The 26,525-nt window shown below is 41.0% G+C and overlaps 1 protein-coding gene across 2 annotated transcripts in view; it reads right to left on the bottom strand.

The window, feature by feature from the left end:
• Positions 1–26,525, bottom strand: part of lrp4 (low density lipoprotein receptor-related protein 4) — a 122,243-nt gene that overhangs the window by 3,112 nt on the left and 92,606 nt on the right. Inside the window, exons 8-37 of one of the 2 annotated variants that reach the window (XM_062433959.1) lie at positions 26,340–26,465; positions 24,878–25,003; positions 23,911–24,045; positions 22,822–22,947; positions 22,098–22,328; positions 20,863–21,019; positions 20,041–20,258; positions 13,875–14,051; positions 11,914–12,039; positions 10,874–11,082; positions 10,321–10,402; positions 10,102–10,207; positions 9,815–10,016; positions 9,425–9,614; positions 8,521–8,652; positions 8,077–8,217; positions 7,897–7,983; positions 7,628–7,799; positions 7,262–7,424; positions 6,759–6,984; positions 5,856–6,159; positions 5,207–5,425; positions 4,833–4,967; positions 4,356–4,464; positions 3,851–4,043; positions 2,776–2,889; positions 2,370–2,481; positions 1,758–1,822; positions 1,449–1,536; positions 884–1,025 (exon numbers count right to left, since the gene is read on the bottom strand). In XM_062433959.1, the coding sequence (XP_062289943.1) occupies positions 884–1,025; positions 1,449–1,536; positions 1,758–1,822; positions 2,370–2,481; positions 2,776–2,889; positions 3,851–4,043; positions 4,356–4,464; positions 4,833–4,967; positions 5,207–5,425; positions 5,856–6,159; positions 6,759–6,984; positions 7,262–7,424; positions 7,628–7,799; positions 7,897–7,983; positions 8,077–8,217; positions 8,521–8,652; positions 9,425–9,614; positions 9,815–10,016; positions 10,102–10,207; positions 10,321–10,402; positions 10,874–11,082; positions 11,914–12,039; positions 13,875–14,051; positions 20,041–20,258; positions 20,863–21,019; positions 22,098–22,328; positions 22,822–22,947; positions 23,911–24,045; positions 24,878–25,003; positions 26,340–26,465 (4,613 nt within the window). The remainder of the gene's footprint in view (positions 1–883; positions 1,026–1,448; positions 1,537–1,757; positions 1,823–2,369; positions 2,482–2,775; positions 2,890–3,850; positions 4,044–4,355; positions 4,465–4,832; positions 4,968–5,206; positions 5,426–5,855; positions 6,160–6,758; positions 6,985–7,261; positions 7,425–7,627; positions 7,800–7,896; positions 7,984–8,076; positions 8,218–8,520; positions 8,653–9,424; positions 9,615–9,814; positions 10,017–10,101; positions 10,208–10,320; positions 10,403–10,873; positions 11,083–11,913; positions 12,040–13,874; positions 14,052–20,040; positions 20,259–20,862; positions 21,020–22,097; positions 22,329–22,821; positions 22,948–23,910; positions 24,046–24,877; positions 25,004–26,339; positions 26,466–26,525) is intronic. The other variant, XM_062434655.1, reaches the window with a different exon arrangement.

The raw sequence follows: 26,525 nt of genomic DNA, 5'->3' as shown, positions 1-26,525 counted from the left end.
ACGTTGCCTCAACACCTGACGGTGAAGGGGGTCTGCAGGGCCGACGTGTCGAGTTGACACAGTACTATAAACCTGTGTTAAGTGGTTAATACAGCTGATTATGATTATATTACAAAATGTCTTATTCTCCAATGCCAATCTATGAGATCAGCTTATGTCTCGTTTTTTTGTTTTTGTCACACTCTGAAGTTACGCTACAGACAGAACAGCATCAAACACTGACACATTACTAGTTCAGAACCAACAAGGTTAATGTGGCAAGTGGTCTTGATTTTGAGAGGCTCTAACAATAATATCATTGGTCTGACATTACAAGTTATCACGCTTAATTTGACAATGATGTTGCAACCATTGAATTTCTGTCATCTCTAAAAAGTAAAGACACTGGCATGCTATTGATCACAGCTCTGTCACTGCACCCAAGAGAGAAATCATTAATGTTGGACAGAAGGTTGCATGCTCAAAAAGACAGAAGAAAAAAGAGGGAAAACAAAGAAACAGCAGAAGGTGATTAGGAGAAAACAGAACTAGAAAAAAGGCACGACTCCTCCATGCGGTGTAACTACCTCTCCACAGGACATGTGGGTCAAAAGATAAAGGGAGAGAGGGAGTTGTAGGGATGAGAGAGCTGCAGTGAAGGAGAGAGGGTGGGAGGAAAAGGTGAGTAATGCTGTCTACGACCTGCACATGTCACATTTTTATATGTCAATGCCAACACAATCAGTCTGACAAACAGAGACAAACAGGAAGATCATTTGTCTCTGTGGTTACCCACCATACACCTACACAGTCTGATCATATACATCATGGATCCAACTACAATCCATTCATCTATTAAAACAAAAGAAATCATCTTCTCTTCAGTGCTCAGATTTCCCTTTACCTCTTTTTTATATCGAAGCTGGTTGTATATTGGAGGCTTCTGCGATGCCTCAATCTTGACCTCTTGCGTAGACGTCCGGTATGAGGGGTTACTGTAGGTCAGGTTGCTAACCCCCGGGTCGGCAAACTTTGACTTTTTATGTCTGTTGATCAAAAGCAAAGAAACAAATCAAACTATCTGCAAGAGCTGCAGCAATTAGTTGATTAATCAATTATTTGCCAACTATTAAATTAAACAGCAAATATTTTATTGATGGCTTTGACAATAAAGTCCAAACTCTAATTTATTTAGTCTTTTATGACAGTAAACTGAATATTTTTGGGTTGTGGACTTTTTGTTTGGACAAAAAAGACATTTGAGGACATCACCTTGGGTTTTGGGTAACAGTGATTGACAATCTCCCTTTATTTTAAAATGTTTTAAAAACCAAACAACTAGACGATTAATCAACAAAATCATCAACAGATTAATTGATAAAAATAAGTGCAAATTGCAGCCCTACTATCAACAATATATTGAATGCAAGTATTTCTGCGATCTGCATAATATCAAGTGGGGGACTTACCTGTAAATAATCAAAGCGGCAATGAGGATCAGAATTGCCAGGATGGTCAGAACTCCACCAATCACATAGCTGATATGAAGTCCTTCTCCTACAACAGATGGCATAGATGTGTTTATTGAACAAATCTAGTGATTATTGATAAAAGTACAGTACTGACTATTTTTGAGTGTTTTTCAACTTCACACATGGATAAAATTCATATTGATATTCTCATCTTACTTTGAGTGGTAAAAATGGTAAACCTGCACTTCCGAGATATCAAGAGTGTTTCTTTACAGTGTAATGTGCAAACTGTTTTTGTAAACTCACCATGAGGAGCCGACACCACGTTGCTCTGTGAGCAGCCTTCGACGTTTAGATTCTTGTCAGTGCAGCTATAAAAAAAAAGACAGAAACACAGATTGAGAAAATACAATCTAGCTCAGGGGATTTGGCTTAATATTGGCTGTTAATTACAGTGTGACCTTATTGAGTCAACACATAATAAAGTTCTTCCTGAAGATAAACCTCTTTAGGGCCTTTGGCAAGAGATTGTACGCTCTTTTAATATCACTGCATTGTGTTTGTGTTTTCTGTTTCAGATGAAAAATTACATGATACGTCTCTATGGGATGAGAAAATACACCAAGCTGTTAGGTATATAAAAGGCCTGAGAACATGATTTTAAGAGGGAAAAGCAAAGTAACTTTTCCAATTATTTCTTCTAAAGTAGTTCTTCAAATTAAAATGTTGAATATTTTTATCTTAATGAAAAAAGTTGAAAGGAAATACAGGAAACTCCTTGTGCTGTAGGGAACATGATGCTATTTTAACAGAACAAAGTAATTGAATACATTTTGTAACAAGGAACAAATTAACACATTGGTTAAAAAAAAAGAGAAATTTCCTGTTAAAAACACTCAAATGGACAAACGGACGTACTTGACCAGTGACGGTCCTCTGTGTGGTGTGTCTGTTGGAGCTTTGGGGATCTTGTTAGGGATCGGGGTGCTGCTGGTTCCTCTGGCAGGAGCAGTGGGGACGTAACCTGAAACTGATAAAACACATGAGGATCAGTACCTAGAACATACTGCCGCTTTTGTTCGAACAAGTCATGTATACATTATTGTAAAAATTCAGAACTCACTGCACATCTTTATTTATTAAAAATGTACCAGAGATACCAGAGATTTGGTATGTGGTGAGATCTGAAGTCATCCTTATTTCAGTCAATATCAGCACATTAACCTGATACAGTAACTGGTGAGTTATTTTTTAGACAAAAATCAAAAAGTCAGCTCATAAAACACACTCAAGTACACACTCAACAATCACAGTTATCACTCACTAGTTGAACAGGGTCGCCCGTCTGGTTCATCGGGGCACGCACACACAAAACTGTTGGTCTTGGCGAAGCAGAGGTGAGTGCATCCGCCATTGTTCACTCCACAGAGGTTGGTACCTGAATGAGAGAAGAGGGCATATTCACACCAAGCACCAAACAGTCTGTGGAGTTTATTTAAATTCCTCCTTTAGTTTGGATAATTTCTCTAAAGATGAGAGCGATGACATTTGAATTTGGCTGGCTTGGAGTAACAGCACTGTGACACTAGAAAATGAAGGTTTCAACACTCTTAAATGAGAGTGCAAATTGAGATGCAATTCAAACTAATTACAAGAGGTTCAGACAAGTCCGTCCATGAATTTAACATTAGAGCAACTGAATAGAGCTGTTTTTTGTTTTTTTATTAATTTATTCAATAGGCAAAAAAAAGTATCTGCATCTATTTTGATAATTCAATAATAATTTTAGTAATCTTTATAAGCAAAAAAAAGCCAAAACTTCATTTAGCTTCTTAAATATGAGCTGTGGGAAAATATATCAGGCATGTCTCACTAGTTTCTGATGATTCATAGATTAAATGACTTAAAAAAGAGAAACACAAACAAGGTGGAGGCATTTTTTGTTGTTGTTTAAAATGTGACATTTTATTTAGTCTTACTTTCTTACTCCTCATGGACAAGGCTTTAAAAATTGCATTTGTTGTGTTTTCAACTATACTATATATTGATTTTATCGTATTCTTTTGACCACGTTATTTTCTAATTCTGTGATGTGTCTTGTACCTGCATTCATTGCCAGAGGTGTCATGTGGCTGCAGGTTTTCATTCCAACCAAGCAGGAGCACACCAGGCTTGACTCATTTAATCAACTGATCTCAGTCCTCAGACAGTTGATTGGTAAATTGTGTGCGTTTGATTGTTTGGAACAAAAACCTGCAGGCAGACGGCCCCTTATGGAATAGTTTAGACATGCCTGATATAGACCTCTGCTGCTTCAGCACTTCACCAACCAAACGCTCATTCAGTTGGCAGGTATCTCTCCTGCCAGCTGAATGAGTCTCCCATAAAAGCCTCCTTACCTGTCTGTCTGTTAGGTGATACCACTATAATGTCCATGAGGCCCTCCACGTTGGCCAGCACGGTTTCCTTGTTGCGGCCGGTGTGTTTGTCCACCCGCTGAATGGACTTAGTCTGCCAGTCCGTCCAGTAGATCCAGCGGTCTTGCTGCGAGAGTCGGGAGAAAGGAGTTAGAGGGGAGGACACCGGCTTCAACTGGGGAAACGAGGGAGAAGAAGAGAGGAGAGGAAAAACACAGACAAGGAGCAGGGGGATGGGAGGAAGAAGGGGACGGGTACGGGAGGGAGAGAGGAGGAAGAAAAATGAGGGTCAGAGTGGAAGGGAAATAGAAGAAATGGTTAAGTCGAATGAGTTCAGCATGAGTTGGAGGACGAGGAGATGACCAGTGGAATCACACGGTGAGCCGATGAGTGAGAGAGAGCAGGTGAGTGGAGGAGGCAGCCAGGAGGAAGGATCAGCCCAGTGATTGACAGTTGAGGGTTAGGGGAGGTTGGGGAGGACGGGTACCTGAGTCAGAGCGAAGGGGTGGGACACCGGGTTAACAAGGGTCTGACGCAGTTTCCCATTCAGGTCAGAACTTTCAATCCTGTCCAAGTGGGCGTCAACCCAGAATATCCTGCAGGAACAAAAATGACACAATCATTAACGATGAATTCTTACTGACTAAGACTTTACATTTCCTGTGATGACTGGAGGGACAGCTTTCCTTGGATGTAATAAAAAACAACAAAAATGTAGACTTTGTGCAAGAGGAAAAACTTTAATGTTTACCCTCTGCACTGTGGCTATTCTAGTACATTTCATCTTATCAATCTCACCTTTTACAGGAGACCTTTTCATCAATCTAAACTGCACTTATATGCTAACATCGGCATTTGAACATACGTAGAGTAATCATGTTAATATGCTAATATTAAGCATGCCACCCCCCACCCACACACACACACACACACACACATACACAAACAGGCTTCTCTGTCTGACCTGCGTGTGTCGTAGTCTAGTGTGAGACCGTTGGGCCAACCCAGGTCGGTGTTGATCAGAACCTTCCTGTCCGACCCGTCCAGGTGAGACCGCTCGATCTTTGCAATGTGACCCCAGTCAGTCCAAAACAAGAACCTGCAGAGACAAGGCAAAAGTGATGAGAAGAGAAGCAAACTGGAGACAAAAATACTAACTCCTCCAAACCATAATCAATGATGTTTCTTTCTGCTAATATCTTATTTTCTACAGCTAACTTCAGTGGTATTAAGAAGTCTTTTAAGGGCTCAGAAAAAAGCAATAAATGCTCAAGAAATTCCTGTTGATTTATATCTTAAACATGTTTAATCTTGTCATGTTCACTCCCTGTCTCGTACCCTTTGCTCGGGAAAACCGCGATGGCTCGGGGTTCGTCCAAACTGTTGTTGACCAGGACTTTGCGGCTCGTTCCGTCCAGTCGAGCCACCTCGATGGTGTTTCTTCCCGTGTCGGTCCAGTACATGTTCCTGGACACCCAGTCCACAGCCAACCCATCAGTGGTCTTTAGGCCCTGGCTGATCACGGTCTCCATGTTACTGCCGTCCAGGTCAGAACGCCTAAAAAACAAAATAAAAGGTGAAGATTAGAGTCTATTACATTGGGCTACTTGATTAGAGGAAATGACATAACCCTAATTATACTGGTAAATATAGTGGTAAACTGTCTGCCTCACTTTTTTTCTATTCTGCACACAACTCACTTTTTTAATTTGAAGATTTCTTAAATATCAAATCATTTCTATTTATTTTTTAACCCTTTACCTATAATCTGAACTTCTTCTATCATCTATTTTTTTTTTTTTTTTTTTTTAAATCTCTCAATAACAACTGACTGACCTTGATTAAAATATCTATATAATCAGAAAATGGTACTGTATGATTGTGTATGTTAATAATTTCATCCTAATATGTTAGTAGTAGTAAAAGCTATTCAATAAGTGGTAGCAGGGGAGTTTTCATGCAGACATTGAGTTCTGTGGGTTCACACCTTATAACATCCAGGGTGACATCGGTGTAGTAAAGTTTTCCGTCCACACTGTCGTAGTCCAGAGAGATGACGTTGTGCAGCTCGGGCACCGGTACGTGCACGTCGGTGTGATCATTGGTGTCCAGGGAGATCCTCCGCACACTGACACGGTTGGAGAAGAGCAGGTACGTTTCTGGGGAGTCTTCACATGACCTGCCGTCTCCCTTCAGCAGGATGCCGGTGGGGCAGGCGCAGGATGTACCGTTGGGACGAGGCAGACACAGGTGAGTGCAGCCTCCGTTCCTCCTGCCGCACTTATTAAAACCTGGAGATGCCAGAGACAGAAGGCATGATGCACACAGTCAAAGGTGATCTCTTATAGTATGACATTTTGATACACAAAAATCTGTTTGTAATGGCAGCAGTTTTTGTTTACACAGAGGCGTCACAACATAAAAATCACCTGTCAATCGATTGTGTACACACAAGTTAAGCATAATAATTATCAACAGCAGCTGCTGTATTTTCTGGCAATCAAACACATTACAAACAAATTTAAAATTTACTCCGTGGTCCTCTTAGGTTCCCCAAGTTTGACTTGTTTATGTTTTGGTAATTTCTGTCTATGAGATTAAATGGCTCTACGTGGTTAGGAACAATCACTGCTAGGCTTCCCTCCATTTTTGTGGTTTGTGGCTCAGTTGGCGAACACAGTTTCAAACACAAATATCCTTTCTTTCATACTGCAAGTAGGAATATGAGGAGTAAATATAATAAGTAAGGAAGTATTGCCCCTCCATAAAGTTGGGGGACATTTTTCCATAACAAAACTCAGTAAAAGCAGACACCTTTCAAACTCCACATCCCCGGTTTGTGTTGGCTCAACGCCCAGACTGAGCTTAACTACAGTGTCATAAGACTCACCCAGCGGCTTCTCCCTGTCCACAGCCTGGATGTCCATCAGGCCTGGCAGGTTGGATCGCACCGTGATGGTGTTGGATCCGCTTGTCTTATCGGCACGCTGGATGCTGCGGCTCTGCCAGTCGGTCCAGTAGATGTGAGACCCCAGTAGGGTTAAACCGTAAGGGTGCTGGACTGGAGTCACGAGGGTGTGGCGATTCTGTCCGTTCAGGTCGGCGGCCTCGATACGCTGCAGAGGATGAAAAAGAGTTTAGACTATTTGATTCCTACCAAGTGGGCTTCATGTCTTGTCTCTATGGTACATCTTTATGGATCTAACAACTTTTTATTTGTCCAAAATGATTTTATGGTTCTGGCATTTGTTTACTTTGTTATTATTGATCCTCAACATCAACAACATTATATACAAGTCCTCAATTCGAAGCGGTCAAGGCTTTAATTCCTCCTCATAGGATTAGTGAGGTAGTTGAGTAGTTGTGTGAGCATCAAGAGCAGTCAACACTAACCTCAGTGTGAGCGTCAGCCCACAGTAACTGTGAGCCGGCCATGTCGACGGCCAGGCCGTTGGGCCAGCCCAGGTTGTTACTGATGAGTACTACACGATCTGATCCATCCATTGCAGAGCGCTCCAGCTTAGCGTGCTCTCCCCAGTCTGTCCAGTACATATAACTGTAAGAAATAGAGAAAGAGGTAAAGGTCAGTCGGGGGAAGAATATGGAAAACAAGCTAATAAGATGAGAACAAGCTGGACGGTGAGAGTAGTATATACTATAAAAGATCAAGTGGAATTCACTATCTATTTTTACCAACACAGCAGAGATTTGTAGGTGTTAAGACTGTAAAAAGAATATATGATGCTCCAGCAGCCTCACCCCATCTCATTGTAGAGGGCAATGGCTCGAGGGCTGTCGAGGTTTTGCCAGACGAGAACTTTCCTCATGGAGCCGTCCAGGTTAGCAACCTCGATGCGGTTGGTTCCTGTGTCTGTCCAGTAGATCTTTCTGCCAACAGCATCCACCGCCAGGCCATCAGTTGTCATCAACCCTACAGACGGAGACACAGAAGGAGACAGGGATCCAGTCACCATCACTGGACAGAGTTAAACAGCATTGTACTGCACAATGTAAGCACTTCTTCTCACCTGTAGATATGATGTCTTGTTCTGCTGTTCCATTGATGTTGGCTCTGCTGATTTTCTTCAGTGTACTGTCAGACCAATACACTTTTCCTGCAGGGGGCGCCACATACACATGTAAGGACTCTATTCATATACCCCTTGCCTTTTTGAAAGAGACATTTTAATACTTTGAGACACACAAACCTTCTTTGGCATCGACGCCAATGGCAATAGTGTTTTTCATGGAGCTGTTGACGGCAAGAACCACATCTGCAAAGTAGGGGATGTCCAGAGACACCATCCTGATGTCTGTCCTCCGTGCAAATACGAGGAAGCTGCTCATCCCTGCGTACACACACAATCACACACACACATCAGTTTTTTCACACATCACAGCACCTTCCTGTCAGTACATAGAGAGGGTTGACGTTCTTTTATCTTCCTGTCAGCCAAGGGTTTGATTTAATGCAGAAACTGCTGTATATAGGACATCCGTAGATGATCAAAGCTTTATTTTCTGCTTCATTCACACTCACTTCACAAACAAAATCCTGAATATTACTGCAATTATGAGAGAAATGCTGGATAATCAAATGCGTGGGTGGATTCATTCTAACTTTGAAAATGCAATAAGACGCTGTTTCATACCAGGCGTGCAGGTCTTTCCATCCGTCTGCAGGTTAATCCCAGTGGGACAGGCACAGCTGGAGGCTTTGGGAGCAGGAGCCAGGAGACAGAGGTGACTGCAACCCCCATTATTCACAGCACACGGGTTACGAACTACAGAAGCAGACAAAAACAAACAGACTCAGTTCACCCACCGTCCTCCTTTCTAGGTCAGCTTAGAAGCAAGGATTTCAAAGGGAATTCGAGAATTTGGGGAAAACAAAAGAGAAACACACAACTGATACAGGCAGTGAAACCCTTCAGGGAGCACAAGAGAGAGCCCTACACATCAGTGAGATAAGTGAGGTTTCAGTTTGGTATGAGCCCCCGAGGCTCTCTGCCCTCTCAACCACTGATCTGGGCTCAGTTTATCTGCCATCCCCCCCAGTGTCAGCACAGACACATCTGAGCTCTGGGGAAAAGGTGTCAAAAACAAGAAAAGCAGAGAGTAGCAGGAGATTTTTTTTCCTCCTTTGTCACGAGAGACTCGTCCAACAGCACACAGTGTTCTCTATTAACAGAAGGCCAGTGTTATATTTTTAATCTATTTAATCTTTTCTTTTAACAAATTGGACTTGAAATGAATCTGTGACAACAAGTTTAAAGGGATGCAATGTTTTTCTTTAGGTGTTTTTTATACCTAATAGTGCATATGAAAACTTGTTAGTGTATGTTAACTATTTACTTTCTACTCATTCTGTGTGTAAAAAGTTCATACTACCTACACTGTTCATCTAATATAAATTGAATAAAACAAAGTAGAGGTAAAGCCAGCATTTGAACCTCAAAGTTATAATTTAATTCCCAATTCTATATACTGTAATACAAGACAAAAACATGTGTGACTGCTATTCAGACTTGGTATAGCATGTGGACCCACACAGACCTGTTTCGCGGTGTCTCTGGAACATGTGTATGTCCATGAGGTTCTCCAGGTTTTCAGCCAAAGTGTGTCGTCCCAAGCCAGTGAGCTTGTCAGCACTCTGGATGCTCTTGGACTGCCAGTCTGTCCAGTACAACTTATCCTCATGTACAGTCAGGCCAAAGGGGTGAGGCAGCTGGCTGCCGATCAAAACCTGTAAACCAAGACAGGAGTGTAGGTCAAGTGAGATTAACAATATGCTTACAATGTTGATTCCACATTCACACAAAAAAATAATATTTCAGGTCACAAAACAGTGAAATAATTAAGTTCAAGTTGCTGTAAGGACATTATTCCATCATTACAATTTCAAGTCCCTGCAGTTATGTCTCTATTTACAAAAGCACCCTTTACCTGTCGGTCAGAACCATCAAAGTTTCCAAATTCAATAGTTTTCATGCCAGCATCAGCCCAGTACAGACGTTGAGTCTCATAGTCGATGGCGAGCCCGTTTGGCCACGTCAGATTGGATGAGATAATGACAATGCGACTGGAAGCATCCATTCCTGCACGTTCAATCTTTGGGTTGGCACCCCAGTCGGTCCAGTACATGAAACTACCAAGAAAGAATCAAATGTGAGAGATGCCGTGAAAACTTCAGGCTCATATGTCAACTTATTAAACCTCTTCTATCATCTCACCCTCCAATGGGGTCGACGACGATGTCCCTTGGTCGGTCTAAGTTCTCCCATATAAGCACAGTCCGCATGCTCCCATCTGCATTTGAAACCTCGATACGATCCGTACCTAAGCGACCCAGGACATGACATGATTGGTTCAAGAGTACATACTGCCAAACAAGTGATAGGGCGTGATACAGCAGAAATATGATATTATCTGTTAAGATGTGAAATGTTTACCAGCATCAGTCCAGTACAGCTTGTTGGTCACCCAGTCAATCGCCAAACCTGCCGGGCTCTCCAGACTGGTGTCCACCACCACCTGGAAAAAAAAAGGGACCACAAAGATGTAATTTTTACTGTTTTGGCTTTCATGCAGTCTCAAGTTACATCTTGAAGTTTCAAGCTCTTAAACATGCTTAGATCCTGGCTTATATATAAACCCAGACAGACAATAGTTGGTGTCATTTATATAACAGAGATAGAGAACAAAAACAGAAACAATGATGAATCAAGTGTGTAAATAAAATATTGATACGTTGTTGTCACGTTATTGCAGTTTTTCTGTTCTTGCAGCCGTTGTTTAGCTATTATTTAATTCTCTTTAACATACTGCATCATGTTTGTTCTGTTGCACTTTTGCATCAACCCCAGTAGATGGCGGTATTGCATAAACCTATTTTTCTGCTCTCTTGTGGCGCAGGTGCTCTGCTCTGCCGAAGTCACTGACAGATGAAACATGATGGATTCCAATGCTAGGTTCAGTTAATCTGTAGCTTTAGCTTCCACTTACCTCCTGCTTAGTGCCGTTCCACAGAGCTCTGTTGATGGAGTCAGTGGTGACGTCTGTCCAGTAGATGTAGCCATCTTTGGCATCCCAGTCCAGCGCCACGGCATTGCGCACGTCAGCCAGAGGGATGACATCATCGGACATGTCCTCTGTATCAAAGCTGATTCGTCGGATGTCCGTCCTTCGGGCAAAAAGCAGGAACTTGTCAAGACCTGATTAAAGACCAAAGGTCTTCTGTCAGTATTCTAGTTTTAACAATGGGGTCAACAGTGAACACAGCACAACAGCACTAACACACAGAAAACTAACAGCCTTTAAAGGGCAAATCTAGCCATACTGAGTGATTCATATGATACTTCATAACCCCTCACCTAACATAATTATTTATAATGATGATGATAAAATATACATGTTTTTATAACTACAGGGTGTGTAAGTGTCATAAAAGTGTAATAAAAAAAGAATCATTAAAAACTTTGCCAAAAGTCCATTTTAATTCAGCACTCCTCAAGCTGCACTGAACTGTAACATATAATATGACTCTTTTAAAATTCATTAGTTGAAATTTCACTTTGGTGGATGTCTGATAATCCTCTTCATGCACTTTTTTTCCCCCTAAAATTTTGCTTCCTTTGACAACCTACACCTCAACTGCCAGGCTGATCAGAGAGATTAAATGAATGTTACAGGATTATCTTCTCCATTCAGCGTCTCAGAACTGACTGACTGTTGAATCAGTAAAACCTTGCACTCATCTCTCAAAGTACTGCTGAGGATTTGCTTTTAGACATGAAATGTTCAACTTTTTATGAACTCTTTAAAGACACTGGTTGTCAGGCGTAAGACTAAGATCATCCTATTGACAATTCACCAAATTTAATGAATGAAATAATTATTGTTGTCTAGTGCAGAATGGCTTAAATAATGACTTTTGGCATTTATTATAACATACGTAACTCAATAAGAATAAATATATACAAAAGCCCTAAATTAACCAAATTACAATGAATATTATAAACTTGATGTGTTAATGTGGGACTCACTGTTGGCACAGCTGTGGTGGTCCACCTTCTTGAAGCCGGTGGGACAGGCGCAGGTGTACGTCTTGTTGCTGGGGAGACACAGGTGACTGCAGCCTCCATTGTTAGTGCCACAGCGGTTCTTGCCTCCTACAGGACAGACAGAGAAATACAGATCAGAATAAAAATGTTTATTTCGGAAGGCGGTTTCCTTTCTCTTCATGTTTACAAAGCTTTTTCTTTTTTACAAAATTTGTCTTATATGCATAATTTTTCCAACTGTTCCTATATCATATAATGATGCTTTCATTGCGGAAATCTGGGGGTTGTATATCCAGTAGTTCTGCTGTAGTCTCCAATGCAGATTGTGAGAAATGTGTTGTAAAAAGAAGATAGTTAGCAGAAAGAATTACATGTCCATAAAACCACAATTTGTGGATATTAAATCTGTGTTTGAGCATGGATTAAACATGATATGTGTTGTATGTATATGTGTTAGTTAGCTTTAAAGGTGTAATTTAAGTAGGTGTAATTTTGAACTTAGGACAGAGCCAGGCTAGCTGTTTCCCCCTGCTTTTAGTCTTATGCTTAGCTAAGCTAATTGTGTCCTGGCTTCCGCTGCACACTTGTGTATGTAATGTAAAGCAGACTTAATAGAGTGGTGTCGAATTTCACATTTAAAACTGCAAAAAAGTGAATATATGTATTTTTCAAAATGTCAAACTTTGACTATATAGCAATACAGGGAATCTGCATTTTTTATTCTTAATATATACATTCATAAAATTGCAGATTTTGTATTTTTTAATATGATAAACTAAACATCAACTTCACAGTTTTAGTCTTTGTTATTCTAAGCATCACAGTGTGCATCTGGACTTGATTGACACGGAGCTCAAATCTGTTTAAGTTCTTGACATAAATTCACATGACCTCACTGAATCTCAACCAACACCAAAGAAAAATTGCCTGACCGCCTCCTGCCAACACAGAGGCAGCTCACAGTTCATAACAGTGTGGAGTTGTTACAGTATTTTATCAGCGTGATAACCAAAACTTTCTCTTGGCCACGACTCAAGTTCAACACAGTTTGTTAGCAAAGAACACAAGCGTTTGCTAGCGCTCCAGTGGCCGGTTCACCACAGGGTCTAACACTAGTGCAACAAATAATTGTATCAGTTCTGTGTTTGCCACCATGTGAAAAATTTCATTCATGTGTTTTGTGATACACTTAAAGGAGAGGAAACTCGTTGACCTCAACTAGTTCAGCTTTTACCTTCAAATGCTGTTTGATGTTTTGCTGTTCAGCATTTTATTCTCCTGCTTGCTGCGTGACATTTTCTACAGCTACAGACTGCAAACATGGTTGTTGAATTCACTATCTGACAAGCTGACATTATGCACAGTATAATATTTCTGTGCTGCCTTCTGTCCATAAATTGTACGGCATGTTGTTGTCAGTGATTTTTTTTGTAATAAAAAAAAGCGCAGACATTAAAACACATGACTCTAAAACCAATCTGAAAACACTAAACTTAGTCTCAAAAACACTGGTTGCTTCAGACCATTAACAGATAAAATGACTGATTACTTTGTGTCTTTGCCTCTGACCAAAAACCCCCAGTGAAAAGATTGTATTATATCTATGGCTTGGATTTCTGCCATTTCTTACCGCTGTTGGTTATGAGATGAAAACAAAGCACTGAAATCATTATGTTGCTATTTATTCCAGTCGCAGTTCTGTGAATTTGCAGTCATATGACAACAATGAAAGCAAAAAAAAAAAAAGTGTCCATAACAACATAACCTTTGATACAACTTATTAAAAAAACACATAGTTGTGAGTTTTGGAAAAATTGGCTTCAACAGTGTCACAATATCACCTTGTAGCTGAATCCAAGTCTATTCTCCCAAGTATATGCTGAAAAGGTGAGTTGGAAACTTAAAATGTTAGCATTTAGCTACCACCATGGTTATGTACAGACCTGCAGGCTGCCTCTGAGGGTGCAGGGTATGGATGTCCATGGGAAAGTGGAGCTTGTTGCGAATAATCTCCTGGTTCTTGCCGGTGAATTTATTGGCACTGTTGATGCTCTTGGTGTGCCAGTCGGTCCAGTAGAGGCTGTCCTCAAACACTGTGATAGCGAACGGGTGGGGCAGGCCTAAAAAAGAAAGAGAGAGACAGAGAGTTCAGAAAGGCTGAGAAACCAACAAAACCAGCAACAACTCATTAAGGAATGAGCTGTTTTTTGGAGGACGTAATCATGAAAGTAAACAAACATGGGCGTTAAATTTGACACCTTTTTTAACGAGCAAAATATAATGATTCCGCAGGGTTAATGTGGAAATTTCAAGCCTCTTTTCCAAACACAAAAAAAATGGAAAGAACAAATGCTGCATTTGGCTTGTTCCACCAACGTTCTCCAAACATCCTCCCATTGAGCAGTGCGGGCTTGGCTGATGTCATATTATCCCCATTGAGTGCTGCATTCAATTACTCTGCCTCTCATCAGCCTGTACTGTATATGGTTCAGTTGTGGCCACATCGGCCAAAAGCAGAGGCGCTCCAACTGTTTCCTTAAGTAATGTGACTTTTCCATCTAGAATCTGGACGCCCTTATACTGATACACGAGGCTGATACTAAGCAGATATCATCTGAGTCCACAATGAAATTTTGCTTGGATTTTAATCATTGTAATGGGTAATGGGTAATTTTAATATGATGGACAGTAATAGATCCCAGATTTTCTCTACCACTTACAAGGTGTCTACGTGTGCGCTCTAATCCAAAAGCAATCTTATTAGTTTAGGTTTTATTGAAGTGGTTTAAGAGTATTTTCAGCTTAATAAGGGAAACAATTGGCTGGAAACACTTGATACTTTGGATTTTTTTTTTTTAAATAGAATTGGTTGAACACCTGAAATCTTGGCTTCATATCTTATGTACAGGACATAAAATCTGCTTCTTTGTCAGTAATGTCCTCATGTAAAACTTCATTGCTTGTAGAGAGAAGCTGGTTGAAAAAGTGTGTTTTCAGGGCCTTTAAAACTTTGGCTACATTACTTTTAGAAGTGTTTTTAAGGCTTTGACTCTATTATTCTGTAAGTACCTTTGTCTACGAACAAATTCTTGACTTGTGCCTAAAAATGTTGGTATCAGTGTTCATAGTCTGTATCAGTGGAAGCCTGGTCTAAATACTAACATGTGTAATAGCGGGGAAGTCCTCACAGATTTGTCTCCATTGGGAACATCTGCTCAGGGTGACTCCTCCGCACTCATCCAAGTTAACGTTCTCTTTCTCTCTCTCTTCAGCTTAATCCTCCTCTGGTGGAGTAGCAGCACACAGCCAGTTGGATTAGAGTGCTGAATTGATGGAAAAAGTGATTTCTGCTGCTACAAGGAGCGGTAATGGTCGCGGTGGTGGTGGTGGTGGTGGTGTGGCGAGTGTGCGGGCACAGGGCTTTTAAAACAACGCTGCTCATTTAATGACAGTGTTTTACAGTGCAGCGTAAATCTCAAGTGGTAAATGGCTAAAACTGGAGAGAGAGCAGAATCATAATGAGCCTGGAGGATCAGAGTGAGTGTGTGTGCGTAAGCTTGAGTGTGCAACCAGTGAGTGTGAGACAAAAGTTTTTATCGTTTCAATTTAGTTATACGTTTTATGAGCAACAAACTATTTGTTTAATCCTTGTGTGGTCCGGGTGAACAAACACATTTTATTCTCATCCAGAAAAATTTCCCTACTACCTCAAATCTGTGTTACAAAGTAGAGCCAGATTTTACCTAATGAGAGGTATATGAGCATCAGTATTCAAGTCAGCTGATAAGTCACAAGAACTGCAGCACATAAATGTCAAAGATACATTTGAGGTCACTTAGAAACAGTGTTGCCCTTACTGTCTGTACACAAGAGAACACTGACGGGTTTAAATGGTAAAAAAAATTTAAAAAATACCCTACTCATTACATATGCTCGTAAGAATTCTTTAACTAATTGCTATAATCAACAGCTGCTAGAGTTGGATGTCACACACTGTTGCCTTGATATGCTCAGAGACGCTGATGTCTCATTTGAAAGGGTTTTGGCAGACTTGGGAAACACTATACGGCCTGTGTGTTTGTTCTGTTTGGCACATTTTATCTTCTCATCATCTTCTTCCATTTCTTCCATATTAAAGAGTTATTTTGGAGAGTTTTTTCCTTATCCAAACTAAACCAAAGGGTCTCAGGATGTTATGTTGCTGTACAGATTGTTGAAAAGCCCTTAAGGAAAATTGTGTTTTGTGATGTTGGGTTATACAAATAAAAAGACTTAACTTGACTTTATTAAGTTATCTCTGCTTTCATGGTATTAACTGTGAATAACTGACCAGATGGGGCAATCTTATGCAAGTAAAATTCATTAGATACATGATGCACCCAGCTCATAAAAGTCTAGTTAAAATGTAAAATGTAGTTTGATAATCAGTATAATGGAAGTTATCACTGTGTTGGAGAGTTGTACTATAATGTAGATACTATACTTTAAGACAGCTTTCCCCTGTATTATTTCTATTATATATTATATAATTACTTTGATTTTAGTTATTGCTTTCTGTAATGATTAATCCCATTTTTCCAGTGTATTTTCAAGTGTATTTACTTAAAGGCTACAATTGTGAACTACATTTAATGTGAACTAGCATGACAAAGCCCATGTGAGTTGTATTTAATATAACTGCAGGCTCTGGGATTCCTTCTTGTCAAACACTAGCCTGATGAATGTTTAGTGAATGAAAACCTGCCTTTTATTAACTACATTAGACCTAAATGTGCTGAACATTCTTGTCTCTGCATTAGATTTTTTTTTGGCCTCAGCGTTATGCCATGTGTAGAGTATTTTTTTTTTTACTTTCTGTGACTATAATATTTCTGATTCTGAAAAAAAGGGTGGGTTTTCAATCAAGAATCTGTCAAGACAAAAAAAGAAAAAAAAGAAAAATCACACAGGTCCAGGTGTGTGTGAGGTGATACTGGCTGCCTGTGTGTTTTTTCTGATCTTATCCTAACATGAGGGAGACAAATAATACACCCTCTTCCCTCCTCTGGCGTCTGGTTTTGATACGGTCACCTTCTTCCTTGTCGTCTCTGCACCCCCCCCCACCCCTCCTGCTCCTTTTTTTTCCGGGACAGCTGGAAGAGCAGCTGCAGGCCAATGGGGCATCAAACGTCCCACCCAGCCTTCAAAATAATTTCCCCTTTAACCTACATGTGGCACCTCCCGGTCCTCTCACGCCTCGACTGAATCTGTCACCGTCAACACAGCGCTGCCTCCAGCTGGACAGAGCACAGCTTGAATTATAGTGTGGTAGACCACAATGTGGGGAAAGTTTAGTGGTGGTCTTTTTGTGATTCTTCTCAGATCACATTTCTCTTTGACCTGTGCCACCGTTTCCAAAATGCATAAACTTTAAAAAATGACATTAATAATAGTTTGTCATGTGTTAAGCCTGCCCTAAACACACTTTGAATGTCAACTGTAAACCCTCTTAAAGCAGACACGATGACATAATAACACAAATGAAAATAATATAATTGGAATTAAAATATTATCTTGAAGTGTGTGGAAAACTGTGCATACTTGAGTGAAACATAATCTCTGTCTATGTGAAGTATATACCAAAATAAATATGCAATTAAAAGCCACAGTGTGCAGCATTTAAAAATCCATCACTGTGGTGACTCCTACTGGTAGTTTCAAGAACTGCACTGTGGCAGACAGTATTAAAGTGTATATCCATTGTCCCCAGAGGATCAAAGGATCAACCTTAATGAATGTGGTGAATCAAACCTTTGCTCTTGCTCCACAATCAGGCGGAAAATACTACTTGTAGACAAGTAAGAAACATAAACAGTATACACCAAAACATACATGCAGATTGAAATGGGATTCATGTTATTATGCACAGATTCTCCCCGTTCAACTTTGCACACTCCACTTTGGACAATCTGAGCTCTATTGTCAGCCACAGGCCAAACACACATAATTTCAAAAATGTGAGCACACCGGTTTGAGCTGCACTGCTGTCCACAGGGGGGAGCTGCTTTGTTGGTCTGCCGTCATAACTAACTACAGGACTGCGGCACACAACTTATCGTGATTGCGGCGTCACTGGAGTATAAAGCATTTGTCCTCCACGATCATGTCCACACAAACCATCACATCACCACACACGCCGCCCCTACGTCTTCCTGTCCCCCACCTCAAGGTGCACAGGTGTGCAGACTGGATAGCGGCATTATCTGTGACACCCGCCTGCCATCCAGCTCCAGTGACAGAGGCGCTGGCACACATCCAAGCAGCACACAAACATCGGGGTAGTGTGGATGAATACACAAGAACACACAAAAAAACATACACACACACACAAACACACACACAGAGCTATAGGTGTACAGAGATAGACACTCGTTAACATTCCTTGGCAGAGCAGCTCAGAAAGTAACCATGCACACACACAGGCACACATACAGGCATGCGCACACACCGACACCCACACACACACACACGTCCCATTTGTCCTGTGTGTTGTCTGAGCAAACAGAGGCTGTGGAGGAAGGACAGGGCCAATTACAGCCTTTTATCCTGAGAGCACACATCATTAAGGAGAGCTCACAGGGCCGAAGGCACACACTGTGGGCTCAGACCTCACACTCCACAAATCTTAATATGATAATACGTATCAAATTTGTGGCTCGCATCAACTTTTGCAATTATTTTAAACTGTTTTCTTGACCCCTGAAACACCCTTTAATGATCCGAACATACTTTCTGTTTATTTCACAGCTACTGCTAAAACATAATTTGTTTTTAAGTGTCTGAAAATCTCCAGATTACTCAAATCCAAATGTTTCTTGGATTTGTTTCCCTTTTCTGTGGCAGGACTGTCCACCAAATTTCACGGAAATCCGCTGATGTGGTATTGCCTGCTGACAGACAGACACCTGGGAGTGTAAACATAATTTGAGTAAAAACGTAATTGAGTGAATAGCGCTGAGGGGCATTGATGACTCAGTGGCTCACCTTCAGCCTGCAGTGGAGGTTAAATTAAACGCATTATTTCAGCATACTGATGTGAGGTTGGAAAGGCAACTGGGTAGATTTGGAAAATTGCAATAACTGACTGTTGTCCTCCTGCCTCTCAGTGTTTCTGTCTCTGTAACTCCAGCGCCAGCATGACTAGCTGGGCAGTGGCAGCGGCACAGCCCATGTATCACTGCTGGATTAAATCATGACACCACCAACCTACAGTGAACAGGGTGCCCTGCTGTTTGCAGAGATTGTAGAGATGAAACAGATGAAAATGATCAGCCAAAACCTGGGGAACAAATCTTACTGCAACACAAGGCTTCAGAAGCAGCTCAGAGTGTATGTGTGTGTCTGTCTGACGGATCAGTAGGCTGCCTGCTTGTATTAGTAAATGCCAGATCCCCTAATTTAGTGCGCGCGCACACACACACACACACACACTTTCCAGCTTCACTGCAGGACCCAATAACATAAACAGAGGCACGCAAGGCTTTATGTTGTCATTTATGGGATGTGTGTATGTGTGTGTGTATTTCAGCGGTGGGCACATGCATATGCTTTTAAATGGAAATATGGCACTGATTAACTCCACACGGTATAATGAAGTAGCGTCAGTGTGCTGTATCCTATATCTACTGCATTCGTCTATGTGTGTGTGTGTGAGTGGTGATTTATGAGAATGTGAACCTCAGCCAGACCTCTGTACACCACATCTCTTCTGCTTCCCTGCAGTTCACAGCGACTTCTGAGGTTCCTGGAGAACGACTGACAAAGCTTCATGTTTCAGGTTTACAAGGTGATAATATAGGTTGTTTTTTTTGAGTAATGTTAAGTTTTAGTAACACTTCCAGGCACTAACCACAGTCCACCGTATTGTAAAAACTAACCACGTACTTTAACTGTGAAGGTAGAAGGTGGGAAGTTTGATCCTTTCATCTTCAGGAATTGATAAGTGAAACCACAAAATGGCACATTTCTTAAGAATATCTCTGGAGCCAACCCAACTCATCTTGTATACCCAACTTTTGCCAGAAAATATAGAAAACTGAACGTGTGTTACAGGAGCAGGTGGGAATAAACCTTGGCTGATGACAGCTTTGCGATTGCGTCCGTCCAGGTCTGCCTTTTCGATGACATGGTGCTTGGCGTCCACCCAGTACATGCGATGGCCAGCGTAGTCGATGGTGAGGCCATTTGGCCAGAATAAGTGAGTGTCTGCGATGACCCGCCGGTTCGAGCCGTCCATATTGGCGTACTCAATGCGAGGCGTGTTGCCCCAGTCTGTCCAGTAGATCTTACTGAGGAGGAAAAAATGGGACAGTCTCGGTTAGTTTATTTGTCTACACTTGTGGGACTGAAGCTATTTGAGCAGAATAAGCTGATTATCATGGTGTCCCACTAAAAGTCAAGAGGTAAACAGATTGTTGTTAGGATTCAAGACACAGCAGATGTCGGTTATAAAAAAAAAAACCTCCTCTATCCTTGGCACTCATGTCCTCTTCATCATCACTCATCTGTTCTGACCAGCCTCAGAGGGAAGTTACTTTTTTGATATTTTTCAATTATACCATGCAAATGAGCTACCTAATAAGCTGAGTGAGTTTTCTAGCTTTAAATTTCTCTGGGGCTTCATCCAAAACTCTCTCCTGCCACTGCTGCATATGAAGCTAGGGAGGAAAACACACTTAGCTGCTGCCTCTTTTATGAAATACTTGTTCCACACAGATGCTCGCCTGTGGGCACTGCTACGCTGCCAAACTTTAATCCCTGCTCTGCTGCTACACTTCAACTGGGACACATCCAGAGGGGATATGTATATATGAGTGTGTGTACATTTGGAAAAACATCTGCTGTGAATTATACAGTTGGTGTATGTGTGTGTGTGTGTGTTGGTGCTCGTACCCCTCTATAGGGTGCAGCGCGATGGCTCGAGGCTTCTCCATGTTCTGCCAGAGCAGCACCTTGCGATGCGTACCGTCCAGGTTTGCCACCTCGATGCGGGACGTTCCCGAGTCTGTCCAGTACAATTTGTCTTGGATCCAATCTATGGCCAGTCCACCTAAAGCAGAATATGAACATGTTTTAAAGTAAACTGTTGGTATTTATGTTGAGTTTCTGCCTGATTATTGTTTGTTAACATGTGGGTATTGTTATTTTTGAACAGCTTTTGGCAACACAACATCCCCTAACCTAAATAAAGCTGATAAGCATTATTTGTTAACAATGGGAAAGGGAAAGAGAGAGACTTTTCATTTTCTCTTTTCTTTTCTTTAAATAAAGTTTCTCATTTTGTTTAAAAGGTACACTGCAAGTCTTGATAAAAAACACTTGCTTTCTGACAGTAATATGAAAAGATTGATGCCAATCTCATGTGTGTGCGCAGTGATGAATAACACATGCTATTATTGTTACGGCACATGTTCTTCATATCACTACACTGTCCATTCTGGTTGAAAGTTTCAAGTATGTAGCAATTAAAGTTGAAGCCATCTTCTTCAGTTAAACAACTGGACAGGAGACATAACAAATGTACAGATGTTATTAAGTCTGATGCTTGAGTTTTGATGTGTTTAGTTTAGTTTAGCATAAAGACTCGAAAGGGGTCAGTAACAAGCCTGGCTCTGCTTAAAAAAAATACAACTACCGACACCTTTAAAGCTCACAAGCTGTAAATTCAAAAAGTGTTATTATACTTTTATTGTAATCAGTTTACTCTGCTTAAGTTTATCCTTTTAAAACATGTTTTGTGATGCAAATAAAACTTTGTTGAATTTAGAAAGAGGAAGACAGGAAGAGCAAGTAAAAACAAGAGAGAATTGATGCTAACAAGAGTGGCAAAACTACTGAAGAGTGAAAAACCAAAAGGATGATAAAAAAGAATAACAGGGATAGCGAGAGCCCAAAAAATGCAAAACACTGAGACTGAGAGAGAGCATGAAAGAGATAAAAAACAAAGATGCACAATGTAAAAAAAAAAGAAGCTATAATTGATGTCATACTCATATATGAACAAGGTGATGGATGAGGTGAGTGAGAGCAGTTGGAAACAGAGCAGGAAAGTTGAAAAAATTGGAAAAATGATGAATGAGCCTCTTGTCCTGCAACTGAACCTGCTTCCTATTGGCTGTCGCACCCACCTGGGCTCTCCAGGCCGGTAGAGACGACCTCTTCCACGTTGGAGCCGTTGAGGTTAGCCTTCATGATGCGGTCCAGTGTCACATCGGACCAGAAAACCAGCTCGCGGCTGTGGTGAAAGTCCAGCGCAATGGCATTCTCCAGATTGTTGAGCAGCAGGGTATACTCAGAGCGATGCGGCAAAACCTGACGGATGTCGATGCGGTTGGCGAACAACAGCACCGGCTCTGGACCTGAACGATGGAATAAAAACAAAGACACAAAGACAGACAGAGATGGAGACGTTGCAAATTAAAAAGGAAAGAAAAACAGCAAGGGGCCAAATGAGAGTGAAAGCTGGAAGCTAACGAAATAGGAAGGAGACAAAAAAAGTTAGGACAATCAGTTTTAATAACAGTGAGCATTAATCTCACTGAAGGTGAGGGGGTCTGGGTCCTGGCAGCTGCCTGACAGACAGTCCTGACCTGGGTTTAACTCTGGTCTGCAGCAGATTGATGGGCTGCTGTACCAGGTCTGCACTCTACCTCTGCAGCATATCTAAATCTAGTCCAGACCCACAGAACGAGCCAACCTCATTCTGAGTCCAAGACCCCGGAGCAGGGAGCGGATACAGTTACTGCTAAAGCAAGTATAAACAATATGCAACCGTGTTTTTATTGGAGGTCAAACTCAGGCGACTTTGTGCGGTCACATGTCAAGGTTGAAACATAGTACAGTGGTTTTTACCCAGAGCCTTGCAGCTGCGCTTGTCGGGCCGAAGCTCGTAGCCCTGGACGCACCAGCACTGGAACCCCCCCTCCGCGTTGGTACAGCCCTGGCTACAGTAGCCCTCTTCAGCACACTCGTCCACATCTGGAATAAACCACAGAGGCAGGAGAAAGGGGGGGGAGGGACAGTGAGATGGTGGCGTCAAACTCCTGCAGGGTTAACAATGAATTCAAGACACATAGGGGTCCAGAGGTGGCTGAAGGTTAAAAACTCTGTGGAACAGGTCCACATCCAACTTATTGCATCCAAACCTGAACTCCTGTTGCTTACATTTTAATGGCATTCATCTTATGACCTTGCAAATGCACTGTTTGCATCTGGAAACAAATATCAAGTCTAGATAGACTACGTCTCCATAAGTTAGAAACTTTTGGCCGTAACACTTAAGACTCAATCATTCCAATAAGTTCCATGGAAATTGGTTCATACTTCTGGAAAGTATCTTGCTGAAATAAGACAAAATGACAAAAATGAGTGAACACATAAATTCCTAACTCCTAATTAACTTTAATGCATCACATGGAGATACATTTTATAGCCAGACCATATTTAGGTTAATGATAGTATTAGTATAGATCTTTTATTCTGCCTTGCATTTATTTTTCTCCTTACTTCATTATCTTCATAATTGTGGTTCCTCCAGTTACTTCTTGCCAGGAAACTGTAAAGAGGAGCTGCTGTTTTGTGTGAATACTTATGGAGTATTCTAACTTACATATTGGCTAGCTTAGTTAGCTTGTTTTGACAGCTTTTATTCATTTCTTATTTGGGCCTCTGACTCCCTGATGTCAAATTTAAGCCTATGATTTTGGCAATAAAAGATTCAGTGACTGAATAATGTGGCTCTTAATCTTCTCATGTTACATACTGTGTGTTACTCCCCATGTATCTGAACGCATAATCTCCCAAGTGGCAGGAATAAGTAGCAATGCAGAGGCAGCAATATACAAGGTAACTGTACAACTGACTGATTGTTAAACTCAAGTCATGAATAATGACATTGTCAGCCTGCTCACTCTGAGGTCAGATTGTAATGCACACAGTTACCCTGGCAGGTCCTGCCGTCGTCCATCAGTCGGTATCCAGTATGACAGGTGCACTGGACCAGTCCTCTGACCATCTGACACTTCTGGGAGCAGCCTCCGTTATTCTGGTTACAGTTGCCCTCACTGGAGCGTGGACCTGCACACCACATGGAAACATAACAGGAACATAAACACAGCATGCTGATTCAGTATAAATACAACCACACACTGTAAAGAGTATCTGACTCATCTGGTGGTGTGCCTTGAAATATTTTAGGCCCACAAGCAGTGAGGTCTGAAAACGGTGACGTCGTTTAGCCCCGTCCAGACCAAGAAACCTCAACAACTATAGTCCAGATTGTCAGGAAAATGCGTTTGAATGTTCACGATCCTCACTGGGTGGTCCTAACCATTCCTCTAGTGCCACCATCATGACTAAATCTCACCTTGACTAATAATTGGGTCGATTACATGGTATTTTAGTTTCCATTTGCTGTGGATGTTAATGCTCCCAAGAGGACGTACCCAAATGTTTTTGGTGACCACATTATCTTTTTCTTTCTAAACTTCCTCATGCACACACACAAAAAAAAACATAAAATGGCATGAGTATGATGGAAATTACTGAGCAAAGTCCTGCCACTGAAATGTCAAAATTGCAGGGTTGCAATTAAAATTTGAGAAGCACATTCCTGAAAGTGTAGTAACATCTTATTATATTAAAACCTACCAGCAGACACTTTGTTCCTTTGTGTAATGTGGAGTTGTCTTTTAAAGTTTGTGTCATCTTTGTAAAGAAAGTGACATAATTAACCAAATGACTATTGTCTCAATTACCATTCAATCATGTTAAATTCCATGACTTAAACACAGTCATGGTAGCCTCCTTCCATCAAAGTAACTGCAGATTCTGTACCTGCTTTAAAGCAAATGGTAGATAAATTGTTCAGACCTAAAACTATAATACATATGATGGTTTGTGAACTCACGGCAGTCATGATGTGGAAGTTCGTCAGTCCCGTCTCCGCAGTCATTGGCCTCGTTACACACCTTCCTCTGACCGATACAACGTCCATTCCCACATTGGAACTGGTCCGAAGCACAAGGAGGGTTTTCTGTGTGAAGACAAAGAGAATCAACATTTATAGTAGGGCTGAGTGATAAGACGATTGCTGTTACAAATCTTTACAGCTTATTCTACTGAGGTGTCTGTCACTTAAATTTCTCTGGTTGTATTAAACCTACAGCACTATAGGTAATGATCAGGACTGCAGCTCTGAATTTGCAAAGAACCTTGTTTAATTAAGTATTCATTTTACTATATTAGCCAAAAACAGACATTACAATGTGGTAATGTTATCTTTGTAATGGTCTCTCAATATAAAAGGAAAGAAAACTTATTACATTACCATATATCTGGATCGTAATACAACGGTTTTACCCATATTGCAAACCCCTAACTTAAGAAGATCTTTCAGAAAATAGTTTCACACAGAACTGGTCCAACACAACAGTCAGAATCAGTCAACTGTCTTCACAAACTCTCATCCACACATGCAGTAAAGACTGTAATAGCAACTCTTCATCTCCATTTCTGCTCTTTACTTGACAAAACATTGATACTCAAACAAAAAATAGAGTTTGAGTTTTGAGAACATATCCAACATTGTTTAAGACAGCTCAAGTGTTTAATTTGGGATTTTTTCATTAACCTCTTCTAGTACATTGGGCTCACTAGTGAGTCCATCACTGGATGGGATGTTAATTACAAACTTATGTGAGAGTCTCACAGAGATCCAAGTGTGTCCAGAGACCTCCAATATATCAGTCTCAATTACAGGTAAACTGTATAAAATTATGCAGAACACACTTTGCTTTAATGAATATGTGCAGCTATGAAGATGACATCATGGATTTGAATATTTCATTACATATGAATGGAGAGCTGCAACAAGTAAATACAAAAAACAACTTCAGAAAAATACATAAACAAACTTGAAATGATTGTATAAAGTGAATCAAAATGTGATATTATTTACGGGTAAATTAAGGTGACATTTAGGGTTCAAGAGGTTCATGCAAATTGATCTGGAATTCCTTTTCCATCGTGGCTCAGGATGCCAGTGGATAATATCCAAAACTAGTAAAAAACTTTCCATCTTTCTCCATCTCTTTTCACTGCAGCCTGCTCACTGCTCCTTTCTATCTCAATATATAGGCCAGGTCCTGTTGTTTGTCTGCAGGTTGGTGGAGTCTTTCCACCAGTAACAGGAGGAACTGCCAAACTGATCAGTCTATTGTTTGAAAGCAACTGTGATTCACAACAGAAAATATAAATAAATAAATAAAAAGACTGAGTTTGTCAGTGGAGCGGGACTGTTCTGAGCCGTTGTCATGGCTACGATTGAAGCTTGTGTTATATTTAGCCTTCTGAAAAGACCACAGTCTTACCGGTTTTCTCACAGCCTTCTTCATCGCTGCGGTCCGCGCAGTCATCCTCACCATCGCATCTCCATGACAACCGGACACAGCGTCCAGTTCCACAGCGGAACTGGTCGGCTGTGCACATGGACGTGGCTGCAAAGAAGAAAAAAAAACAAACACATACAAATATCCTTTAATTTGAGTGGGTGACTT

This window comes from Scomber scombrus, chromosome 1, assembly GCF_963691925.1.
Source record: "Scomber scombrus chromosome 1, fScoSco1.1, whole genome shotgun sequence".
In the NCBI taxonomy this organism is placed as follows: domain Eukaryota; kingdom Metazoa; phylum Chordata; class Actinopteri; order Scombriformes; family Scombridae; genus Scomber; species Scomber scombrus.
The sequence above is the reverse complement of the archived record's forward strand: the minus strand, read 5'-3'. Positions and strand labels throughout refer to the sequence as shown.